Source organism: Heterocephalus glaber, unplaced genomic scaffold (genome assembly GCF_053883595.1).
Source record: "Heterocephalus glaber isolate CG9 unplaced genomic scaffold, H.glaber_assembly_v1.0 deba00000071, whole genome shotgun sequence".
NCBI classification, from domain to species: Eukaryota; Metazoa; Chordata; class Mammalia; order Rodentia; family Bathyergidae; genus Heterocephalus; species Heterocephalus glaber.
Genome location: NW_028258137.1, coordinates 29,211,632 through 29,232,210, shown reverse-complemented (window position 1 = coordinate 29,232,210; position 20,579 = coordinate 29,211,632). Strand labels below are relative to the sequence as shown.

The window sequence follows — 20,579 nt, the reverse complement described above, 5'->3', positions numbered from 1 at the left end:
AATGGGTGGGCTGCTCAGTCCCTACTGCAGCTCCCTATCATGCCTCTTCCCAGTCCCTCACACCCGGTCTACACAGAGGCCAGCAGGATGTAGTACTTACTGCTCAGGACTGGAGACTGGCAGCTCCCTACTCACAAGCAACAGCCAAGTGCCCCAAGCAGGCAGAAAGCCCCAGGAGAGAGTTGATAGCCCAGCTTCACACTGTGAAGGTGCAGCATTTGCTCTCCCAGGCTTCTCAGGGAAGAATTTTCATACTGCAGATGCTGTCCCCCCACACTGTGTCCCATCAGGCTGCCCCACGACATCACGGCACACTGGTTCACACTCGTGTCAGCAGCCTGCTGGAGATGCAGCCCCTGGGCCAGCTGTGTGCAGATGGGATAGCTGTCCTTGGTCTGATGCCCCCCGCCCATGATAGAAGAGCATCTGGTGCCCTCCAGGGCACCAGCAAGGCCCTCAGCTTTGGTCTCTGTCCATTACCCCCTTTGATTACCTCAACTCCTCAGAACCCCCAGGAGCGTACCAGTGTCTGGAATGTGTCCTGTCTTCTGGGCACAGCTAACTGTACCTGCCCATCTCAGACTGACCCCACATCCCAACCCACATACCTGTTTCTCCCCAGGCTCCTTCCTCCACCGGGCTTCAGGCTTCAGCAGGGCCATGCCCATCCCTAGGCTCACACAGAGAGGTGCCCAGCATGTGTCGGCAAAGGTTTCACCCTTACTTTGGGCCAGGGTCAGAGATGTGAAGCTGTACCAACTGCAGGGGCCAACAGATGGTGTTTAGGCATGCAGTGTGGGAGCCAGTGACAGGGCCTCAGAGGACCCAAGGCACAGTCACCCCCAGGCGTTGTGAAGATACATAGTATAGCAAGAAAAAAGCTTTTCTTCAAGAAAACTGTGTCTAATCAATTGGAAGGTGCCAGGGTTCCAAGGCTGAGAAGGATGTGACCCTTTAGAGGGTAACGAGCCTAAACCCAAGCAGGCCTTCTCTGGACCGGGAAACACTCTGGACCAGGAAACATTCTCAAGAGGGCTTCTGACAAACCCCTGAGGAATTCAGGAAGCTGAGACTCCCTTCTGAACCTAGCTGGAGGTCTCCAGAAAGCCTTCCATAATAAGGCCACAGGCCCCTCACAAAGACGAGACCATGGACTGAGGGAGGGGAAGCCTCAGGGCAGTTCCTCTCCCCTGTGCTCAGGGGACCAGACAGTGCTGGGGAGAGTCTCATAGTGTCTTCCCTGTAAGCCAGTTGGAAAGATCTTAAAGCCAAGACCCCACCCAACACCTGCCACATAGTAGGCATACGGTGGATAAATGAGCAGATGAGTGAAGGGACAAGCAGTAAGTGGGACAGTGGCGGGGTGGTAGTGCACAGAGGAATGAACAAAGAAAAGTAGGCAGCTGCTACAGGAGGCTAGAAGGGCATGAGAGGTGAGGGTGGTGTGTGGAAGTGGAAGGATGGATGGGTGCACGTGGTGGCAGCTGGCAGAGGTTGCCATGGTGGGGGTGGCTCAGGGGGTGAATACAGGAAGTTGATGGGTAGGTGTCCCAAGTAGGTGGTACAGGGGCATGAGGAGGGCTGGCTGAGGAGGGGCAGGTAGATTTGAAGGAAAGGAGTGGGAGGATGGTTGTCCTAACTGGGGAGGAAAGGCAAGGTTAGAATTCTCAGCTCTGTTGAAGGGTCTTTTGGGGAAACAGGAAGGCTCCCTTTCCTAAAGCAAATGGACCCTCTTGGTTCCACAGCCCCAGAGATCCTAGCTGGCAGCATGATGTAGGCACAGGTGTTGCTTAGACTCCTCAGCCGAAGTGAGGAAAGAGCCCCAAACATGCCCAACCTCAGCCATGAAACACCTGCAGCACCCATTATTGGTACTGCCAGAGACATGGCTCAGAGGTTTAATGTGCCCCTCCCTGTGTGGACTTAACACTTCACTGAGAGCATGGATGGGGCACGAGGTACCAGAAGAGCCCTGCCTGAGGCATGAGGGCACGGGCCATTCTTTCCACCTCAACCCCCACTGTCCTGAGGTCCAGCTGCAGAGCAGAAGGGAAGGGGCTCTCCTGTGTGAGAGAGAACATGACTGTGTTTCTTTGGTTGTGCAGGCCTGGGTCAGTGATTCTGGCAGTTCCTAAGTGCCCGGGATGACCCTCCCATCATTCTCCACCTGCTAGTATTGCAGTATGCAGGCGGGGCCTCCATGGCTAGGGTCATTCTGCCCCTTCCCTGAGGAAACCCAGGAAGTTTGGCGATGGCCAGTGAGCTTGGTCTCTGGCTTAGTGTGTTCCTCTCCAGTTGTTTTGTGTTCTTCTGCCCTCTGGTGGGTGTAGGGACAATTACGGCATGGGGGCAGGGTTGGGGGGACCCATGGAGGCTTTCCCTGTAAGTGGAGAACAGGGGTGTGTGTGTGTGTGTGTGTGTGTGTGTGTGTGTATGTGTGTGTGTGTGTGTGTGTGTGTTGGCCTCAAAGATGAGAGATGGAGGAAAACTGAACGATCCAAAGCAGCTCCTCAGATGGAAGGAGTTATTATTATAATTACTATGATTATTGTTATCAAGATTATCATGCTTGCCTGGAAAGTCTTGCACAAAGCAGGCTTATTTTATGTCAGCTTTTTGTTTGTGTCTAAGGCACTTCATCTTTGCTCATAATAACTAGCATTTGCAGGATTCTTTCATGTTGCCAAGCTGTGTCGCTTCTCAGCCCATCTCATCTGCACAAACAGCCCTGTGCACTGGAGCTGACAGCAGAGCAGAGGCCTCAAGCCAGTGAGTGGTCTGCCCAAGGCCATCACTAAACAGGTGCAGAGCCAGGATTTGAACTTGGTCACTTGCACAGGATCCCCATTCACTTCCCCACCATAACCTTTGCACCTCATCTTTTTAAGTACCAGGGATTGAAGTCAGGACCCTGCGCTTGCAAGGCAGGCATGGTGCCACTGAGCTAAGTCCCCGGCCCTGCACCTCATCTCTTGAGAAAGTGTCCTTGTGATCCTCTGGCTCCTGACCTCTCTGCCACCAATTTGACGTTGCCCTGAGGAGAAGGGAAAGGTTTTGAAGACCCAGGAATTTAAAGTGCAATAGTGAACACACTCAGGCACTGCCAGGGCCTTGTATTATCTGCCATGAGAATGGGAAATAAGATTCTCTTGCTCACTGTTGCCACCCTGGGTATGGCACAGAACAGAAGGGATCAGCTGTATCTCTCGGGCACCAGGGCAGGAGAAGTCAGTGTAGGGGGTTGCCTGTGCCTGGCAGGTGGGAGTGGGTGGTCACAGGCCCTGGGAGTCAGTGCTCCTCCCAGAAAGGGTTCTAGCTCCTGGGACCAGCTGGCTGACTGGAGCAGCACCCCTCACTGCTGGATGCCAGCAGGCTATCACACTGGTTGTCACCTGAATCTCAGTGCTGCTTCCCATGCACACTCCTGATCTGCCCCTAGCAGCGCATGTTCTTGTGGCAGGAAGCCCCTGGCCAGTGTACCACAGTGAGGGACCCACTGTGTGCCACCAGTTCAGGACATTGCCACCTTCACACCTACCCTGGATACCCTCTGCTCCTCACCAGTGGCCCAGGGAAGCCCATCCCAGAGGGTAACTGTAATGAGTTCCCTATACATCCACACACAGGAGGTGGCCCCTCGCCCTGTCTTCACATGCCCCTCCCTCTCCCTGTCCACTACTCTTTCCAGCTGCTCTTGGTTACAGGACACAGGTTTGCACAAGGGGTTCTCCAGAGTCCTAGGGTTCCCCAAAAGTGCCTCACCTCCACCTTGAGGACATCAGGCCATTTATATGTCCACATTATGAGAAAGATGTCATTGAAACAGAACAGTTACACTGATTATAATGAAAAAGAATGCCAATGCTGTTTTCAGCCATAAAGGTGGTGAAAAGAGTCATGAAGGCAACCTTGAGAAGTTCCAAGCTCTCCTACCCTCCTGATTCCAAACCCACAAGAACAGCTCTTGTCTACTGTCCACATTTAGACACTCCAGTCCCAGCAATGCTCCAGAGAATAGTACCAGCCTCCCTCATGCCCCCATCATGAGGATGAGCAGAGTGGACCCTCACTTTTGTGTGGCTCCAGCAGCTCAAGAGACAAGCAGGGCATGCCCACTGGTGGTTACCGGCACAGCTGCCATCCCCATTCTGAGTGTTCTTGGGTTGCATGACAGCCTCATGCAGAATACAAGGATGTTGTCGTCCCCAGGGAGGCTCAGGACTCTGAGCCTCAGAAAGGCTAAGGCCTTTGCTCACGCTGGGAGTCCAAACTGGGGGCCGGTCTGGGGCGTGCTGATCTGGTCTCAAGCCCCAAGAAGGCTCACAGAGGAGGATTGGGAAGCCCCAGAGGGAGTGGCCAAATGAGGCCATTGGCAGAGGCTCCCAGAGGGTATGGATGGCTTATGTGTAGGCATTAAGGCATGGTCACTCCAGCAAGAAAACAATGGTGGACTTGGGGGCCTCTGGGCTCTCAGCAACTGTCAGACCTACCCATCCAGGCCTGTACATCCCAAGAAGTACAGTTGTATTCTGTGTTGTACAGGAGCATCCCCTACCTTCCTCTCTGTGGCTGGGCCTCAGGATAATAGGAGCAGTGGTTGATAGAGAGGGTACCCCTTGCTCCCTGTCCAGACATATGAACTGCACTGCCCACTGAGTCCCAGCTGACTGTCTCTAATGTCCAGTCCAAGGACAGTGCCCATGACACATCTGGTGCCATGCCAGTCCTATGGGAAAGAGAGGGCCACTCCCACAGGAGGCAGTACATCTTAGTCTAATTTGACAAATACAGACTCTTTGTCCAATCCAAACTCTTCACAGGCCAACAGGATGGATTAGTCAGGCCTGAAGCATGTGTGGCCTCCAGAATCAGGGGACTGAGTCATCCCCACCCAGACCACTCAGACTGGCTCAGAGAAGGGCACATTCCTCTTGAGAAGCTGAGGCTCACTGCCCGAAAAGGTTAGGGGGGCAGGATGGAAGCCTTGAGTAGAGTGCACAGCACCCAGCAGAAATGAACTGGATGGAGAGAAAGGACAGGTCCGTGCCCACTGCCTTGCATCTGGGCCCTGCCAGGGAAGAAGCATGCAGAATGCATCCTAGAGGCCTTAACACCAGCAGCCTCCACCAGAAACTTCCCGTAGGTCAGCTCTGCCATCTTCGTCTGTTCACGCTACTGTGACATGACCACAGGTGAGGCATAAACGCTGAACTCTATTTCTCACTTTGGAGGCTTGAACAGTCCAAGATCAATGTCCACCAGATCCTCTGGTTACAGGTAGCAGGCTCTTTGCTGTGTCCTCAGAGGGTGGAAAGAGTGAAAGTCTCTCTGCTGCCTTTTTAAGGGCACTAATCCCATTCTTGAGAGCTTTATCCTTGTGACCTCCTAAAGGCCCCACCTCTTAATACCATCACCCTGGGGGTTAGAATTTTGGCATATGAGTTTGGGGGAATGCAAATATTCAGACCATAGCCCCTGGTGAACTGCCCTGAGGACATGCATGTTTCATCCCTCATGTTGTCTGGACGCCAGGCATGCTCTGACCAAAAAGAAGTGTCAGTGCCACATAGCAGACAGAAAGGTACTGGAAAACACCCCACACCTCCGGCCCCAGAGGAGTCCTGGACACGGGGGTCAGGCTCAGTGTGGGCCTCGTTCCCAGGCCCCTGAAGGTTCAAAAGGGCTCTGGCTCTGTTAATTGCTTGTTACACTTGGTACGTACTGGGCTGGGCCAGCCTGGCAGCCTCCACAGGCCTCCAGGGCATATCAGCAAAGCCCTCCACCCCTGCCTGGCCCTGCCTTCTTACCCTTCTCCCTGCACATTGTTTAGGAATCTGGGCTGCACTAGCATGTCCTGAGCTCTGGCCTCAGCTGACCAGGCCTTGTCTGAGATCAGGCAAGTCTGTTGGCCATAGCACAGTACTCAGTGGGGACATGCCCAATATTAAAATACCAGATGTTGCAGATATAGTGGTTCATGCCTGTAATCCCAGCACTCAGGAGGCTGAGAGAGGAGGGTCACTGTGAGTCTGAGGCCAGCTTGAGCTACATAGTGAGTTCAAGGCCAGCCTGAACTACAAACCAAAACCCTGTCTCAAAAAGCAAACAAAAAATACCAGATGTCCTTCATCCCTCAGTCTTTGCTAAGCACCAGCCCCATACAGAACACTGAAACCCCAGGCACCATGAGAAATCAGGAAAGCATCACTGCCCTGTGGGACAGGAACACAGCACCAGTGCTAACTTGAGATGGCTGTCACACTGCCAGTGTGGGAAATAGGGATGGGTAGGGCAGGGGTGCTGCACAGATGGAGGACTCTGAAGCTGGTCTACCAGATTTTGAGGGGAGCAAAAAGAAAGAGAGTGGGAGGCTCTGAGGGCAGAGAGGTAGGTAGGGGCTTCATAGTCCCCAGTGAAGAGTTTGAAATTTAGGAATGATGGGAAACTATTCAAAGAGTTTAAACAGGGAGATTAAGTTTGACTGTGAATGCTAGAGACCCTAAAAATAGTGGATTAAATAAGACAGAAATTTATTTTAAGTGTTAAAAAAGAAACCACTTACTGACTTCAGATAGTAAGGAATTTCCACAGGACCTAGGCTGATTTTGGATCACTGTTCCATTATCCTCTGGGTGAAAAACTTGTCTGATCCAAGTTGGCTGCTAGAGCTCCAACCATTATCCCTATTCTGGGCATTAGGAAGGAGGAAGTGAGAGAAAAAAGAGTGGCCTTTCTCTTTAAAATTACATTTCCAAAAACCTCAACACAGTTCAGCATATCTCATTATCCATGATTTGTCATGGGGTTACACTTAACAGCAAGCAAAATTAGGAAATGCAACCTGTTAGTTGGATGTCATTGTACCCAGCAAAAAATTGGCGAGTTCTTTTTCTAAAGGAGGGAAGAGTTGATGTTAGGAGAAAACTGATGGTCTGCTGTTGTGTGGTGCACAGAATGGAAAGAAGCAAGACAAGGCAGCAGGACAGTATGGAAGGAAGCAGAGATCCTGGTCTTCGGGTTTGAGTAGTTGGGCTCATGAGTATACTGAGCTGAGGAAGACAAGGTGGGAACATGAAGGGGATGGGAGAGTTGCCAGCACAGGACCCCTCCTGCCCCAGCACACCTCGGGGAGGAAGGAAACTGGAAGGAAGACTACAGGCTGGTGGCTCTCCCTGGGAGCATGGTCATGTGTGGAGGAACAAACATGGGGGTACAGGGTGGCTTTGTGGGGGCCTACAGTGTATACCTGCAGTCCCCATGAATCCTTGATGCAAAGTATGGTATGGCTCTGAGGACTCAGATTGGAGTTTCTCTTACCTGACAGAAAGTCATGCCTAGCCTGCCCTGCATGGGTCACTTCATAGATCTGCAGAAACCAGGAGGGTGGGGCCCAGAGGAGGAGGTTCAGGAAACTCTGGCTGAGTCCGTGACTTCCATCACAGGTGGGAAGCCTGAGCCCTGAGGGCAGCCCTGCTCCAGGTGCTGGAACAGTCTTGGGGCCCTGACTCACAGGCCTGGAAGTGTTGAACTGTTTTTAGCTGCTAGTGGAGGCACCACTCCTGCTCACCCACTCACTCCTCCCTGAGTCATCACTGCCTACCCAGGCCTCAGGCCAGCTTTCCAGGTCACTACTGTGGGGATGGGGAGGGGGCCCTCCCTGGAGCCCAGGTTTCCTGGTGGGTGCCCCTATAGCGTGAGGGTGGCCTGGGACCAAAGGTCAGGGTGGATGACTGGATTCGGATCAGCATTGTGGTCTTGGCCTTCCAGACCTCGTGCCCGTGGTTGCTTCCTTCGTAGGGCAGTGAGAGGGGTACTGCTTCAAGAACTTTCCCACTAGCGTTCTGCAATGGATAGTCTGACATGTAAATAGCTACTTAGACAGCTCAGTTCTGGAAAAGTCACCAAGAAGGCTTTGGCTCTACTTACTTTTGTATAGACTCTTTTGCTGGCCACAAACCTTTCAGGTGCTGACCTAGTTTCCTTTGTTTCTCCCACTCAAAGGAGGCCTACAGACTCTCAAGCACTCCCCACCCACTTCCTGCGCCCCTTGCCGAGGGCTGGACAGCCTCCCTCCTCTGCCTTCACTGGAGTATTGGGGTTGAAAGAACTCACAGCAGAGTAATCATATGATTGCCGGGTAATCAACCACAACCATGAATAAAACACCTCAACTCAGGAGGGCCTGTGAGGTCGAGATAGGAGCCTGCTGCACCCCACTCCCAGGCCAACAGGGGCCCCGTCGTACTGTGGCTCCAGGACATATGTGTCCAGGCTGAGACAGAAAGAAAGCTGGAGGAAGAGCCTGGAAGTGCTGGGCACCCACCACCCACCCCTTGGATCTGCCCCTGTAGCGTCATGTCTTGTTGAGTGTGGCATTTTTCAAGTGAGATAAGCTTAAAAGGATATATTACCAGAGTCACTGATATGACCAAGACCTGTGTCTCCCAACCTATTGAGAAGCCTCCAGAACACAGCTACAAGAGAGAAGCAGGAAAGTGTCGAGGTTCTGGTCCTTAATGCTGGATCCCTTCATCCTCTCTGTGGCCACTTGGGATTAATTGCTACTGCTTGCACACAAAGGCTATGACTAACATGAGTGACTACTGTGTGCTCTGCTATTGCCACAGCAATGCCATGGGGAAAACGTCCCCTAAATCTAGCCACTTTGTTCAGCAGAGAATCAGAGATCCAGGGCAGCCTCAGCTCTGCATGGCACAAACTAGCTCCTCTTCCTGGGAGGAATGAGAGCCAGGGAACATTCAAGGTAAAGATGGAGGTCCATGGGGGACCAGCAAGCATGCAAGGCTTTAGGAACTTGCACACTGCTGCCTCTGCATCATTCTGTGGGCCAAAGCAAGTCCTGAGCCACAGAGTCCCAGGGCAGGAAATATATTCCACCTAGGGAATATAGTCTGCAAGGCAGAGGGCACAGATTAAGAGGGGGAAGAAGCAGCCCATCCAGCAGCTCCAGGGCTTCCTCCTGAGGTGGCTGTGTAGTTCTAAGAAAGTGGAGTGTGTGCACACAAAGCTCGTTGGTAAACTGTAAAGCACCTTCCGTATGTGCGATCTGCTGATAGTGCCGTCTTGTGACTTGTGACTTCTCTAAAAGCCCTCTGAGCTTTCACTGCACTTCTAGTTTGGAGGTTACGCATCCTTGATTGCAGTCACTGAAAATAGGTGACACATTTGGTGGCCCCAAGAATTATATAGTGCTTTCTCTGCTTGTCCAGTGGAATCTCAGTCTCGTCCTGTGTGTCTTAAGCAAATTCAACTCCTCTTCCTCAGATGAAAAGGAGGGGAAGGAGGCCAAAAGAGAGGCTCCCAATCTCAGTATTTGTCCCTTTACCCTTCTGTTGTTTAACCATGCCTGGGCTTCACTGGCAACCACAGGTCACAAACACATAAATAAAAATCAACACAATGAAGTTTTAACGTAAGGGCCTAAATTTGTGAAATTTAGTGCTGTGAGGTGAAATCCCTCCACCAACCACAATTCTCAAATACTCAGAACACATAACCCAGCTCCAGGAACTTTGTTCCACCCTGGGTAAAATATGTAGGAGATTGCAACACTAGCCAAGAACACTGACTTTTTATTTATTTCCCAAAAAAATACTGGTACAAAACCCCAGTATTCAAAGCCGAGCCACCCCAGTTGAGCAGCAGGGTGGGGAGCAGAGCCCTGTGTGCTGTACTGCTTTAGAGCTTTCCTGGGACCCAAGGCCCAAGGGGCCCCAGTGTTCCAGGCACGACTCAGAGTGGCCCCCTCCTGACCAAGCTGGCACTCTGGCCAGCATATTCTGCCACAGTCCTAGCTGGGCAGAGCCCCACAAGGCCTCAGAGCCCGCTGTCCCTCTCTCCCTGCAGGCTGATGCCAAGATGGTGTGTGATGTGGTGAGTCGCATGGAAGATACAGAGCCCTTCTCTGCCGAGCTGCTTTCTGCCATGATGCGACTCTGGGGTGACTCAGGGATCCAAGAGTGCTTCAACCGGTCTCGGGAATATCAGCTCAACGATTCTGCCAAATAGTGAGTGTGCCCTGCAGGTGTGAGGGATGGGGACTGGTGAGGCCATTCCTACCTCTGGTGACAAGCATCAGGAGGAACAAGGGGCTTTTCTTCCTGCCCCCAGGATAAGGAAGTCAAGGAAAGAAGCGGGCAGGAGAGACAACCAAACAGGAAAGTCCCCTCTCCAAGGACCAGAACTTGTCACCTACTTGTCCTGGGCTATGCCTGCACCCAGAATGAAGGTTCCAAGGGAGCTGACTTTTTTCCCTTCAGGAGCCCTTGACCACATAATTACAAACCAAGGGCCATATGCAGAGCATAACTCAAATAGTGTCATTTTGAAGAAAATATTAAACTTTTAGAACTGGGAATGTAGTTCAGTGGTAGAATGTTTGCTTAGCATGTCCAAAGCTGTGGGTTCAATCTCCACAACACAAATGCACCACAAAACAATTATAATATCTTGGAAAAAATAAGAACCAAGATGCATCATGTAAAGGTACAAGTTTCCAATGAGAAATGTAAATGTATTGTATACCTAAAATGTACCAATAAAAGAATTAAAAAAACAATTATAATATCTTAATAAACTTTTCATTCCTCTAGCTTTCAAATTAAAAATAAGGAATAAGTGCCAGACATAGTGATGCACACTTATAATCCCAGCACTTTGAGAGTGAGGCAGGAGAATCACAAGTTCAAATCTGGCCTGGAAAACTTAGTGACTTAGCAAGACTTTATCTCAAAGTAAAAAGAAGGGGAAGGGACTGGAGATGTAGCTCAGTGTGGAGGCCCTGGGTCAACCACCAGTATCACAAAAAGTAAAATAATAATAATAATGCATAAGTAGCATCACTTAATAGATACAATAAATAAACAGATGTCCCTTATTATTAGATAATAACTAAATAAAGAGAAGGGAGATTGGGAGGGAGGAAGTGGTGGAGAAGAGAAACAAAGCCAGAGCAGGTGAGAAGAGCTAGAGAGGGGAAAGGTAGAGAAAGGGCCTCGGGGCTCTTGAGGCCTACCCACTGAGCTGTACTGTATTACTGTTGGATGTCTCACTGGTTACTGCCCTCAGCCCATAGCTCAGAGGCCCCAGAGATGGGAAGCTCCTGCAATGGAATGTCTTCTCCCATGCAGGCACTGGGATTGCTTGCATATTGGTGCCCAGGATTAAAAACCCCGCTTTGGCTATCTGGTGCCCAGGCTTTCAGTAGGGGCTTGAAGCAAAGAGCTCCTGGGCTTTAACCCACTATCTGCCACTGTCTCCAGTGCTTCTCAGCTAGAGCCTTTTTTGCCCCACCCCCAAGACATTCAGCAATGTCTGGAAGCATTTTTGGCTGTCACCATTTTGGTGATGCTCATGGAATCCAGTGGGTAGGGGCCAGGGATACTGCTAAACATCCCTTCTCTGAGGTAGGTCCCAACAAAGGAACATCTGGCCCAAAACATTAACAGTAAAGTCATGAAGAAGCCCTGTGCTGATGTAACAGACTGAGCCAATGAAACAGCACTCACAAATGGACAGTTGGGTGTTTTCATTGGTAGTGATGGCAGCTAACAAAGTAGGAATTCCAGTAAGGCTAGGAGTGTCTTCCCATTTCTGCACTCCTAGATTGCCCACGGGGCAAATGCCTAAATCCTGCAAGTCCCATGTGGTAGCCACACTGGCCCTCAGACTTGGTGAGCCTTGATGGGAGGAGATCCAAACTCCCTGGGCACACTCAATTCACAGAGCCAGGGCCAGGCCTCCCAAGAACCCAAAAGCCAGAGAGTGTTCCTGTCACCTGGCTTCCCCAAGGGCCGCCTAGGTGGCCCTCAGAGCCTCAGAAGCCTCTTTCCTTCTCTACCTCCCTGCCCCACTGGGAGGAGTAGCAGGACCCTCAGAGGCCCCTCAGCACCAGCTGGCTCCAAGCTGTCTTTGGTGGCTCGTCAAATCTGCTCTTCACTTACATTTTTACCTACTACATTAATTATAAAATGAACACATCTCAAAAAGAGTTTCTGAACAATAGATGGGTATAGCATGAACCCAGTCTTGTCCCCTCTGCTATTAATTATTCCACTTTTTGTCCTGGTGGTGACAAGAAAAGTCAGCCTCCCAACCCTAAGTAGAATATCTCCTACCCTCACTGTAGGGTATAAGGGATTCAGCCCACCTTCCTTCCACCCCTCCACATCCACCTCAGTTTTCTGCTACTTACAGGGTTATTTTTAGTTCCTCCGGTGGCTACCATTACAACTTTAAATAAGAAACTCAGGTCAGTATTTGTTAACTCCGCACCAAGTAAAGCTGAGGAAATTCACCTCCCCTTCATATTCTTTCTCTCCCCACTCCCCTTCTCTCTCTCCCTCTCTCTTCCCCTCTCTCTCTCTCTCTCATCTCTCTGTTTCCTTCCAGATTTTCCCCTGCCAGGATTTCCACTTAGGTCCTCTGTGCTTCCTCTCTGGGACAAGGTTGTACAGCATGAAAGAGGGGACAGACACACCATAAGAGTCAGAAGGACCTTAAATACCTTTTGGTCCAGGACTCTGGTGTTGTTTTAGCAGTTAAATCTCATCATATGATAAGATCTTAGGCCCAATGTATTAAAAAAATAAAAGCAAATATGTTGTGATAGAAAAGAGAGGGAGACCTTGTAGGGCTGTCACATTGCACAGTTCCAGGGAACACTGTTGACACCCTAAAGCCCCAGTCACCACATACCCTGAGCGCTGCCCATTAAGGTAAGGGCCCAGGGCTCAGAAGGGAAAGGGACAGGTCTGCGTTGTCTGTCGTTTCTGAGCCATTTCCACGCTCTGTGCCTGCACCTCTGCAAACAACAGCTGGCTCTCCCCTCAGAATAAGCACTCTGAGGCCTTCCTCTTCACAACCAGAGATGGGAAAAGTTTCCATGCCTTGCTTGGCTTTGGTTTTTCCAGATTTGGTCCCCACTAAATTGTCTCTGCTGGCCATCAGCCTCCTCCACCTACCAAGGCTGCTCGTGAGTGAACTCTCAGGCCCCAGGTCTCCTCCTGCAGCTCCAGCTCATTGAACACTGGCTTCAACCTCCTCACTGGCCACCCTCACACTTTCTGCCCATCTCTCCTGGAGCCCTGAGCTCTGACCTCAAACTTCTCCCTGCCAAAGCCAATCTCCAGTCCCACATGGTTTTTAACTCCTTGCATATCTGGACCCCTTTCAAATGGGCACTGCAGGTCAACCCTATCTTCAGACCTCTGCCTCCTTGATGTCTATCTGGAGATTCAAACAAACCTCAAATTAAAATGAGGCTGTGGAACTAAGTCCACCTTCCCCAAGGGCACCTGCCTCCCTCCTCCCTCCCGTTGACTGAGTCTTCACTGTTGAAGTGAGGCATTCTAGGCTCTTCCTCTCATATCCCTCACCCTGAACCACCAGCAAATGTGGCTTATCAGATACATCCAGAATGTGTCTGCCTCCTGTCATCTCTCACCTGGCTGATGGCAGCACCCTGCCCCTCAGCAAGCTCCACCAGGGCCAGCAGAGGCATGGCTCCAGCAGCCTTCCCAGGGCTCCCCTCTCATGCAGAGCAAAAGCTCATCCATACCAAAACCCCACAGGCCTGCATGCTCTACCCACCCTGTCTGCCACTCTCTACTGTGATCTGCCCAGCCCTGTCCCTGGCTCACCTCCTCCCATTCCTGCTCTGTGTGCTGTGTGTGCTTCCTGCCTCACTACTCCCTCCCTGCCTGTGCCAGGCTCCTCCTCCACTCCCTTACTCCCCCCAGGCTCCCTGTCTAGAAACCTTCCTTCCCCAACCACCCCACAGACCTCCCTGACAGCTGCCTGCTTCTTTTCTCAGACACTTCCTACCTCTCTTACTCACATGTGCATGTACACTTGTTAGTACGCAGGTCTGGAAAGGGACACCTGTGTTAGTCATGATCTGTGTCATTGCCCAACCTGGCATGTGGGGCAGTGGGCAGGGAGGATGCACAGCAGGTGCAGATCCTCTCCAGCACCTCCCTGCCTTCCCACTGCCATCTTGTTTGAGACAGGCAGGAGCCAGGTCATGTGTCCAAGGGAGGTTTGCCTGGCTGGAATGGGAGGGGCAGGACCAGGGATCCCCAGGTCTGGTGTCCAGCAGGAGAGAGAGCAGGGTCAAGGAGACCCGCACAGCCTGTAAGCAGAAGCACTGGAGCAGCCTCAGCTCCCAGCCCTCCCACCCCCACTGACCCTTCCACAGAGAGCACATCAGGCTCCCCAGAGCAGGCACTGGGAAGAATGCTGATTCCAAAGACCTGGATCCCAGGGGCTTGTGTGGTCCCTGCCACTGTCTGGCCATGTGGGCCCTGAGCACCACCCCCATCTCTCTCCGCTTCCCAGAGCATCCATTGGGAAGAAGCAGACAGAGTCCTTGGTAAATAAGGAAGAGTAGAAAAGCAGGCAAATGCTCAGCGCCCCTCGAAGTGCACAGAGCACTAAAAACAAAGATGCTGACTGGAGGCAAGCGTCCAGGTCAAGCCATGTACACAGTACTTACTTGCCTTGAGCCTTGGTTTTCTAATTACAAAACAGTGAGTACACTTGATACAGGGAAATTAAGGCCAGAACATGATCACATGTAAAGAATAAACCAGCTGGGTATGGTGACACATGCCTGTAATCCCAGCAGTCTAGGAGACTGAGGCAGGAAAATCACAAGTTTGAGCCTAGTCTGGAGGGGCAACTTAGCAAATTGGTAAGACTCTGTCTCCAAATTTTAAAAAAGTCAGTCACACAAGCTGAAATATTGCATGGTTTGACTTATATGAGAAACACAAAATATAAATATACAAATAAAAGCCCAGGATTTAGCTCAGTGGTTCTGGCGCTTGCCTGGAAAGTGCAAGGTCCTGAGTTGGATCTCCAGTACCAAAATAAATGGGTTACAAATAAACAGCAAAATAGAAAAGATAAATAAGAAGTAGGAAGAAGTTCCAATACTTCCCCAAGTTACATGTTCTTTAGTTTCAGAAATATTTTAGTATGTATGCTAATTCGTTTCATTTATACTACTATCTTATCCTAGATCATTGAAAAGAAAGTTTTGTGTTATTATGTTTCTTTTTTGTAGGCATCTTTTTGGTTTATGTCTTGTACTCTGAGTAAATACTTTGAAGATAACAATACACAGTGTATTAACTTGATATTCTCTTGTTATTTTGTTATGAAATTTTATTTTTGCATGAAGTAAAAAAAAAAATGAGAGGCTGGGGATGTAGCTCAGTGCAAAGGCTCTGGGTTCAATTTTCAATACCACTAGATAAATAAATAAACAAACCTAACTGTTGGCCATTATTATTATTATGAAGGAATAGAAGCCAGGCGTGGTAGTGCACACCTGTTATCCCAGCACTTGAAAGGCTGAGGCAGGAGGATCACTGTGAGTTCAAGGCCAGTCTGCATAGAGACCCTGTCTCAAAAAACCAAAAAGAAATAAAAATAAAATGAAGAGGGCCGGGGATTTAGCTCAGTGGTTCTGCCACCTGCCTCACAAGCGCGAGGTCCTGAGTTCGATCCCCAGTACCAAAAAATAAGATGAAGAAATAGAAATGACAGGATGATATTATAAACATTGTAATCCCACTTAAGGGTCTTGTCTGAGTGTACCTCAGGCTGTGCCTGAGTGTGGACAGCCCCTTTGGGTCTGAATGACAGGTTCTTTGAGACTTCAAGGCCAGGTCCTTCTGCCTTGGTTGTCCCCACAACCCCTGGCTGGCCCGTCCAGTCACCTGGGAGAATGCCTACCTGATACTGGACTCGGAAGGTAGGTGGCCCTTCAGGACCAGAGCAGTGCCCAAGTGCCTGGTCCATGGCCCCTTGTGTGTTGCCCTCCCCAGCTACCTGGACAGCCTGGATCGGATTGGGGCCGCTGACTACCAGCCCACCGAGCAGGACATCCTCCGAACCAGGGTCAAAACCACTGGCATCGTAGAAACCCACTTCACATTCAAGAACCTCCACTTCAGGTGAGGCCCAGGAAGACTACCAGGCTCTGGTGAGGGCAGTGGAGAGATGGGAGACACCCAAGTCAGCCTCATCTTACCTGGTATAGCCAAATAGCACCCCACCTCAGTGAGCTTCGGCATTAGTACAGGTTGCCTGTCTGTGTGCTTATTTTCTGCCACCTTCAAGGACTAGGATGAGCAAGGAGCCTGTCCGAGAAAGGAGCCATGAAATGAGGCTGTGAGGAAAGGGAGGATTTGGGTAGAAAAGAAGGGAAGACCCCTCCCTGAAGTGATTTCAGAGGAGATGGTAGGTAAGCTCAAGAGATACTGGTGAGATCCTGAGGACCCAAGACATCTCAGAGCTGTAGGTGCTGAGAGAACAGCTCAGCCCCCTCTCCCAGGATATAGGGGAAAGCTGAGGGCACAGGCCCAGAACACAGTGAGGACCAGGGGCTCCAAGTGCCTTCAAATGTGAGATTTCTCAAGTTGCTGGAGGGCTGTGTGCCCCTGGGGCAACCTCCAAACCCTGAGGCCTGGCGGTGACTGCTTTGCCTTTCAGGTATGGTTTCTGGGTGTCAGATGGAACAGGGAGGGATGCCAGGAGAGAAGGGAGGGACCTCAAGCCAGTAGACAGGTGTGAGTGCTGTTCCCTGGCTCCCTGTTCTTCCTGTCCAGGCAGAGGAACTGAGGCTCCAGTCCAGTTCCTGGGCCCAGCAGGTCGCCTCTCTGCAGGACTGTGGGAGCCACACTGGGCCTCCACTGACCTGGGCCACAGGGGTGGGCCACGTGACCCTGAGAGGCCTCTCTTGCCTCCCGGGCTCTCCTGCTCTCCCATGAGGTACAAGATGGGGACTTCAGCTCAGCCCTGCCCAGCAGTCGCATTCTGTAGGGGCCACAGAGACCCCTGGCTAGCCTCCCTGTGTTCTGTTCTGATCTCTGCCTGCAGTTCCTGTCTTCTGTCTGGAGGCACAGGATACCTGTCCACAGGGCCCAGGCCCACCCACTCTGAGCTGAGTGCCAGTGGGCTTTCTGTCTCCAGGAGGCTTTGGGGCTCCTTGTGCAGAGGATTAGGGTGTGAAACTGACCTCTTACAAGAGGACTCGAGTCCCATCTGCTCAGTCTCCTCCCTGGACCCCTCGGGGTGGAGTCTGAGAAGGGAGAGGCCAGGAGCCAATCTGCTAGGAAGGGGTGGTATGGAGCATAGGAGGGGACCCTGACTTTGTCTGTAGACAGGCCTGAGTCAGATCCCAGCTCCACCATGCTGGACTCCACCAGGGGCTTGGGCACAACCCTGGCACCTTGGTGCCTCCTCATTTTTCCCACTTATGAAACATGAGTTCATGCCCATCTGCCTCCTGGTCAGATTTAAAGTTTGTCCAGAGCACATATGCAAGAACAGAATGCCAGTGTTAGCATGAGAGGGGAACTTCTCAGAGAGACTCGTTGAGGGACACCTGGGATTGCCCCTTTAGTAAAATTCTTCCCATGAAGTGGAGTCACACTTGATGAGCACTGACATTCTTAAGACAGGCTCAGGAGCAGTTATGGCTGCCCCTATCCCCAGGATGGCAGTAGTCCAACTGTCAGTCTGTCAGCACCTGAAATTCGGCCTCCTTGTGAGGCACTGGGCACTGCTGTGCCCACCCTGAGCACACTCACAGCTGGACCACCAGGCATTCCCCACCTGCCTGGGCCTCACCATCCACAGCTCTCGTGTCTTCCGGGCAGGCTGTTTGACGTCGGGGGCCAGCGATCTGAACGCAAGAAGTGGATCCACTGCTTTGAGGACGTCACGGCCATCATCTTCTGCGTCGCACTCAGCGGCTATGACCAGGTGCTCCACGAAGACGAAACCACGGTAAGTGGCCCTGGGTATATACTGGACAGAAGACGTGAAGATGCCATGGAAGTGGCATCTGTGGGAGCACTCGGGCCTCAGTAGCCCACACAGCTCCTGGGTCTACCCAGCTGCAGTGGCTCCGGACCCATCCTGGAGAGGCCATGAGGCCCAGTCTCTCCCTCTGTGTTGCCAAAGCAAAGGCCTCGGGAAGGGTGCAAACTGTTCACACAGCTCTGCAGAAATGGGCTCTCAGGCAGCACCTCTTCAGTAAACTCAGTGGCATCACTGAGCCATCAGGCCACAACAGAACTAAACAAATCCTAAATATCAGGGTGCAGCCAAGCAAGAATACTCGTAGAACAGAAATAGTGGTTTTAGCCTCAACAGCCCTTTCTGGCACTGGCCAGAGTGCCGAGGAGAGGAGTGTGGGGTCAGCACCCTGGGAAGGGCGGTGGGGATGAGGTGTACTGCTGAGTGACAGGGGTGGCTCTGAGTTCCGTCTTTGTGGGATGCCAGGACAGGTTCCCACCTTTCCTCTGTACATCACATTCAGCCTAGGGGCTCTGGCTTTGGCCTCTGAGAACTGCCAGACCCTCTTTGGAGAGGGAGAATCATTTGGAAAGCAATGTGAACTGTGCTCTTTCTGCTCCATTGCTGTTACCCTCTACCTTGTCAGAGGAGCTGGCAATGGCATGAGATGACCCAGTTGGGTGTAGCATTTGGAGCCGTTTCTGGAACAGCGGTGCCGACCTGGTGGTTGTATTGTTGCTGGTGATCATCTGGTCTTTAGCCAGGTGGTCAGGCCCCACCTAGGCTGCAGCCCCCAGGGGACTTGGGCCTTTCTTTCCTCAGGCTCTACAAGGGAAGCCACACCTCTAGTGTGGCCTGAAGGGTCACTGGAGGTAAGCCCCTGGCCTGAGAGTGGGGCTCACAGCTGTGGGCTCACACCCTAGCATCTGTCCTCTCATTTGAAACACACTGAGACCCATAGCCCCTGAGCCTTTAGGTCAGCAGCAGGGCTATGAGGAAGGGTTCATCAATATCCTGGCCTTGAGTGAGGTGCGCCTTCCCTGTGGGTCTGAGTTTCCTCATCAGTCCCAGCCTGGCTGTTCCCACAGGCTGCTGTGAAGAAGGGATAAGCTTTGGGGTATGGGCTACTGGGTGCAGTGCTTCAGGGGAAGGAGCCGCCGCCCTGAGGGGCTCACAACCACCATGGTGGGGCTTTGGCAGTTGGGGTTGGAAGCTGCCGGCTGGGAGGGGACCTGGACCCGCGCAGTGTGCTGACTCTCTCTGGCTGGGTTTCAGCTATGTCATTCTCAATGGCCTCGGCAGGTAGTGGTTCTAAGAGGCACCAGCCTAGTCCTGTCCCTTAGTGTGGGCCAGGCGCGCCATGAGCCGTGCTTAGGCCCAGACTCAGTGAACACCCAAAGCCCAGCACAGCTCCTGGCAATGTGTCCCTGAGAGTGACTGCCCCCAGAACATCCCTCACTGCTCCACGAGGTGACCCTGTGCTACTAGCCACTGTTCGTGTCCTCTTGGCCACCCCTTTGTCTAAACTTGGCTTGGTTCATCATTTCTCCTGGCCACACCTGCAAGTAGCTGCTGCATCACACCATGGGTTTCAGAAGGTGCCAAAGCTAGAGGCTGTAGTGGGAGACCTTGTCACTGTGGTGAGACCATGGGGCTGAGGTTCTTGCTAACCTCTGGAGCACAGTACAGATGCAGGGGGATGTCTGGGTGGGTCCGGCAGCCAAGGGCACCAAGCTCCATGGTCCTCAGGTCTCCAGGGAATGTGGGCACTGAGGACAGCACCTGGCCAGCCTCCCCTGAGAACTCCTCATGGATGCTGCTGAGCAGGACCTGTGTCCTGGAACACTTTCCCTGCAGTTTCCTCTTCTTCTAACTGTTCTCCTCTCACCCCTCTCCCTCACTTCCCTGTCTCCCCTACTGCTGTCCACAAAGGCTGGAGCACAGGACCTTGGGGAAGCAAAAGCATGTCTTTCCTGGGGCCTTTCGTCCCCAAGACTAGCCCCCTCCAAAGCCTAGGGAAGAGCAGCAGCCCTCCAGGGAATAGGGTTTGGCTTGGTGACCTGACAGCAGCCCTCAGAGATGGCTCACTACCATAAACAGTGCCCATGCTAAAGAACCAAGTAGTCAGGCCGAAAATTGAGCTCAGTGGAGCCGCCGCCTGCTTCGCAAGTCCAAGGTCCTGAGTTCCATCCCCAGAACCAGAAAAACAACAACAACAACAACAACTAAGTAGTTATCGGTGTCTCGGGCATGCGTGGGCAGACATGGATGGAGATGCTCAGCTTGCGGGTCAGATGAGCCTGATCCAGGGTCTAGCGCCGTCCTGCCAGCTGTGAGGTCATGGGCAATCATTGCACCCCATGGACCTCCTCTGCAAGTGGTGATGAGGGCAAACTGGGCTTGAGGTGGCCATGATACCTCTAGGCCCAGACCTGTAAGAGGGCCTGAATCAGAGGTGTCACTCAGTGAAGGGCAGGTCTTGGTCCTCTGTCCAGACATCATGGCTCAAGGACAGGCTGTCGAGCATGCGTGCTCTTCCCCAGAGGCAAGATATAGCCAGCAGTGACCCAGTCCTTGGTCCTCAGCCTTCCTCTCTGGTCAGCCCCGTGCTTCTCACCCAGGCCTGGGGTGAGAGTTGGAGCTGCCTGAGACTGAGGTATCTGGAGGCAGCTCTGGAGTTACGCCATGCGGGCCCAGGGGCTAGTGGCTGCCACCCACCGGATGTACCCTGGGACCCGAGGGCTCAT

At 52.1% G+C, this 20,579-nt stretch overlaps 1 protein-coding gene across 2 annotated transcripts in view; it reads left to right on the top strand.

The window, feature by feature from the left end:
* The window catches only part of Gnao1 (G protein subunit alpha o1), a 169,165-nt gene that overhangs the window by 132,637 nt on the left and 15,949 nt on the right, over positions 1 to 20,579 (top strand). For both annotated transcript variants that reach the window (XM_004847899.3, XM_004847900.4), the window contains exons 4-6: positions 9,868 to 10,028; positions 15,855 to 15,983; positions 17,691 to 17,820. In XM_004847899.3, the coding sequence (XP_004847956.1) occupies positions 9,868 to 10,028; positions 15,855 to 15,983; positions 17,691 to 17,820 (420 nt within the window). The remainder of the gene's footprint in view (positions 1 to 9,867; positions 10,029 to 15,854; positions 15,984 to 17,690; positions 17,821 to 20,579) is intronic.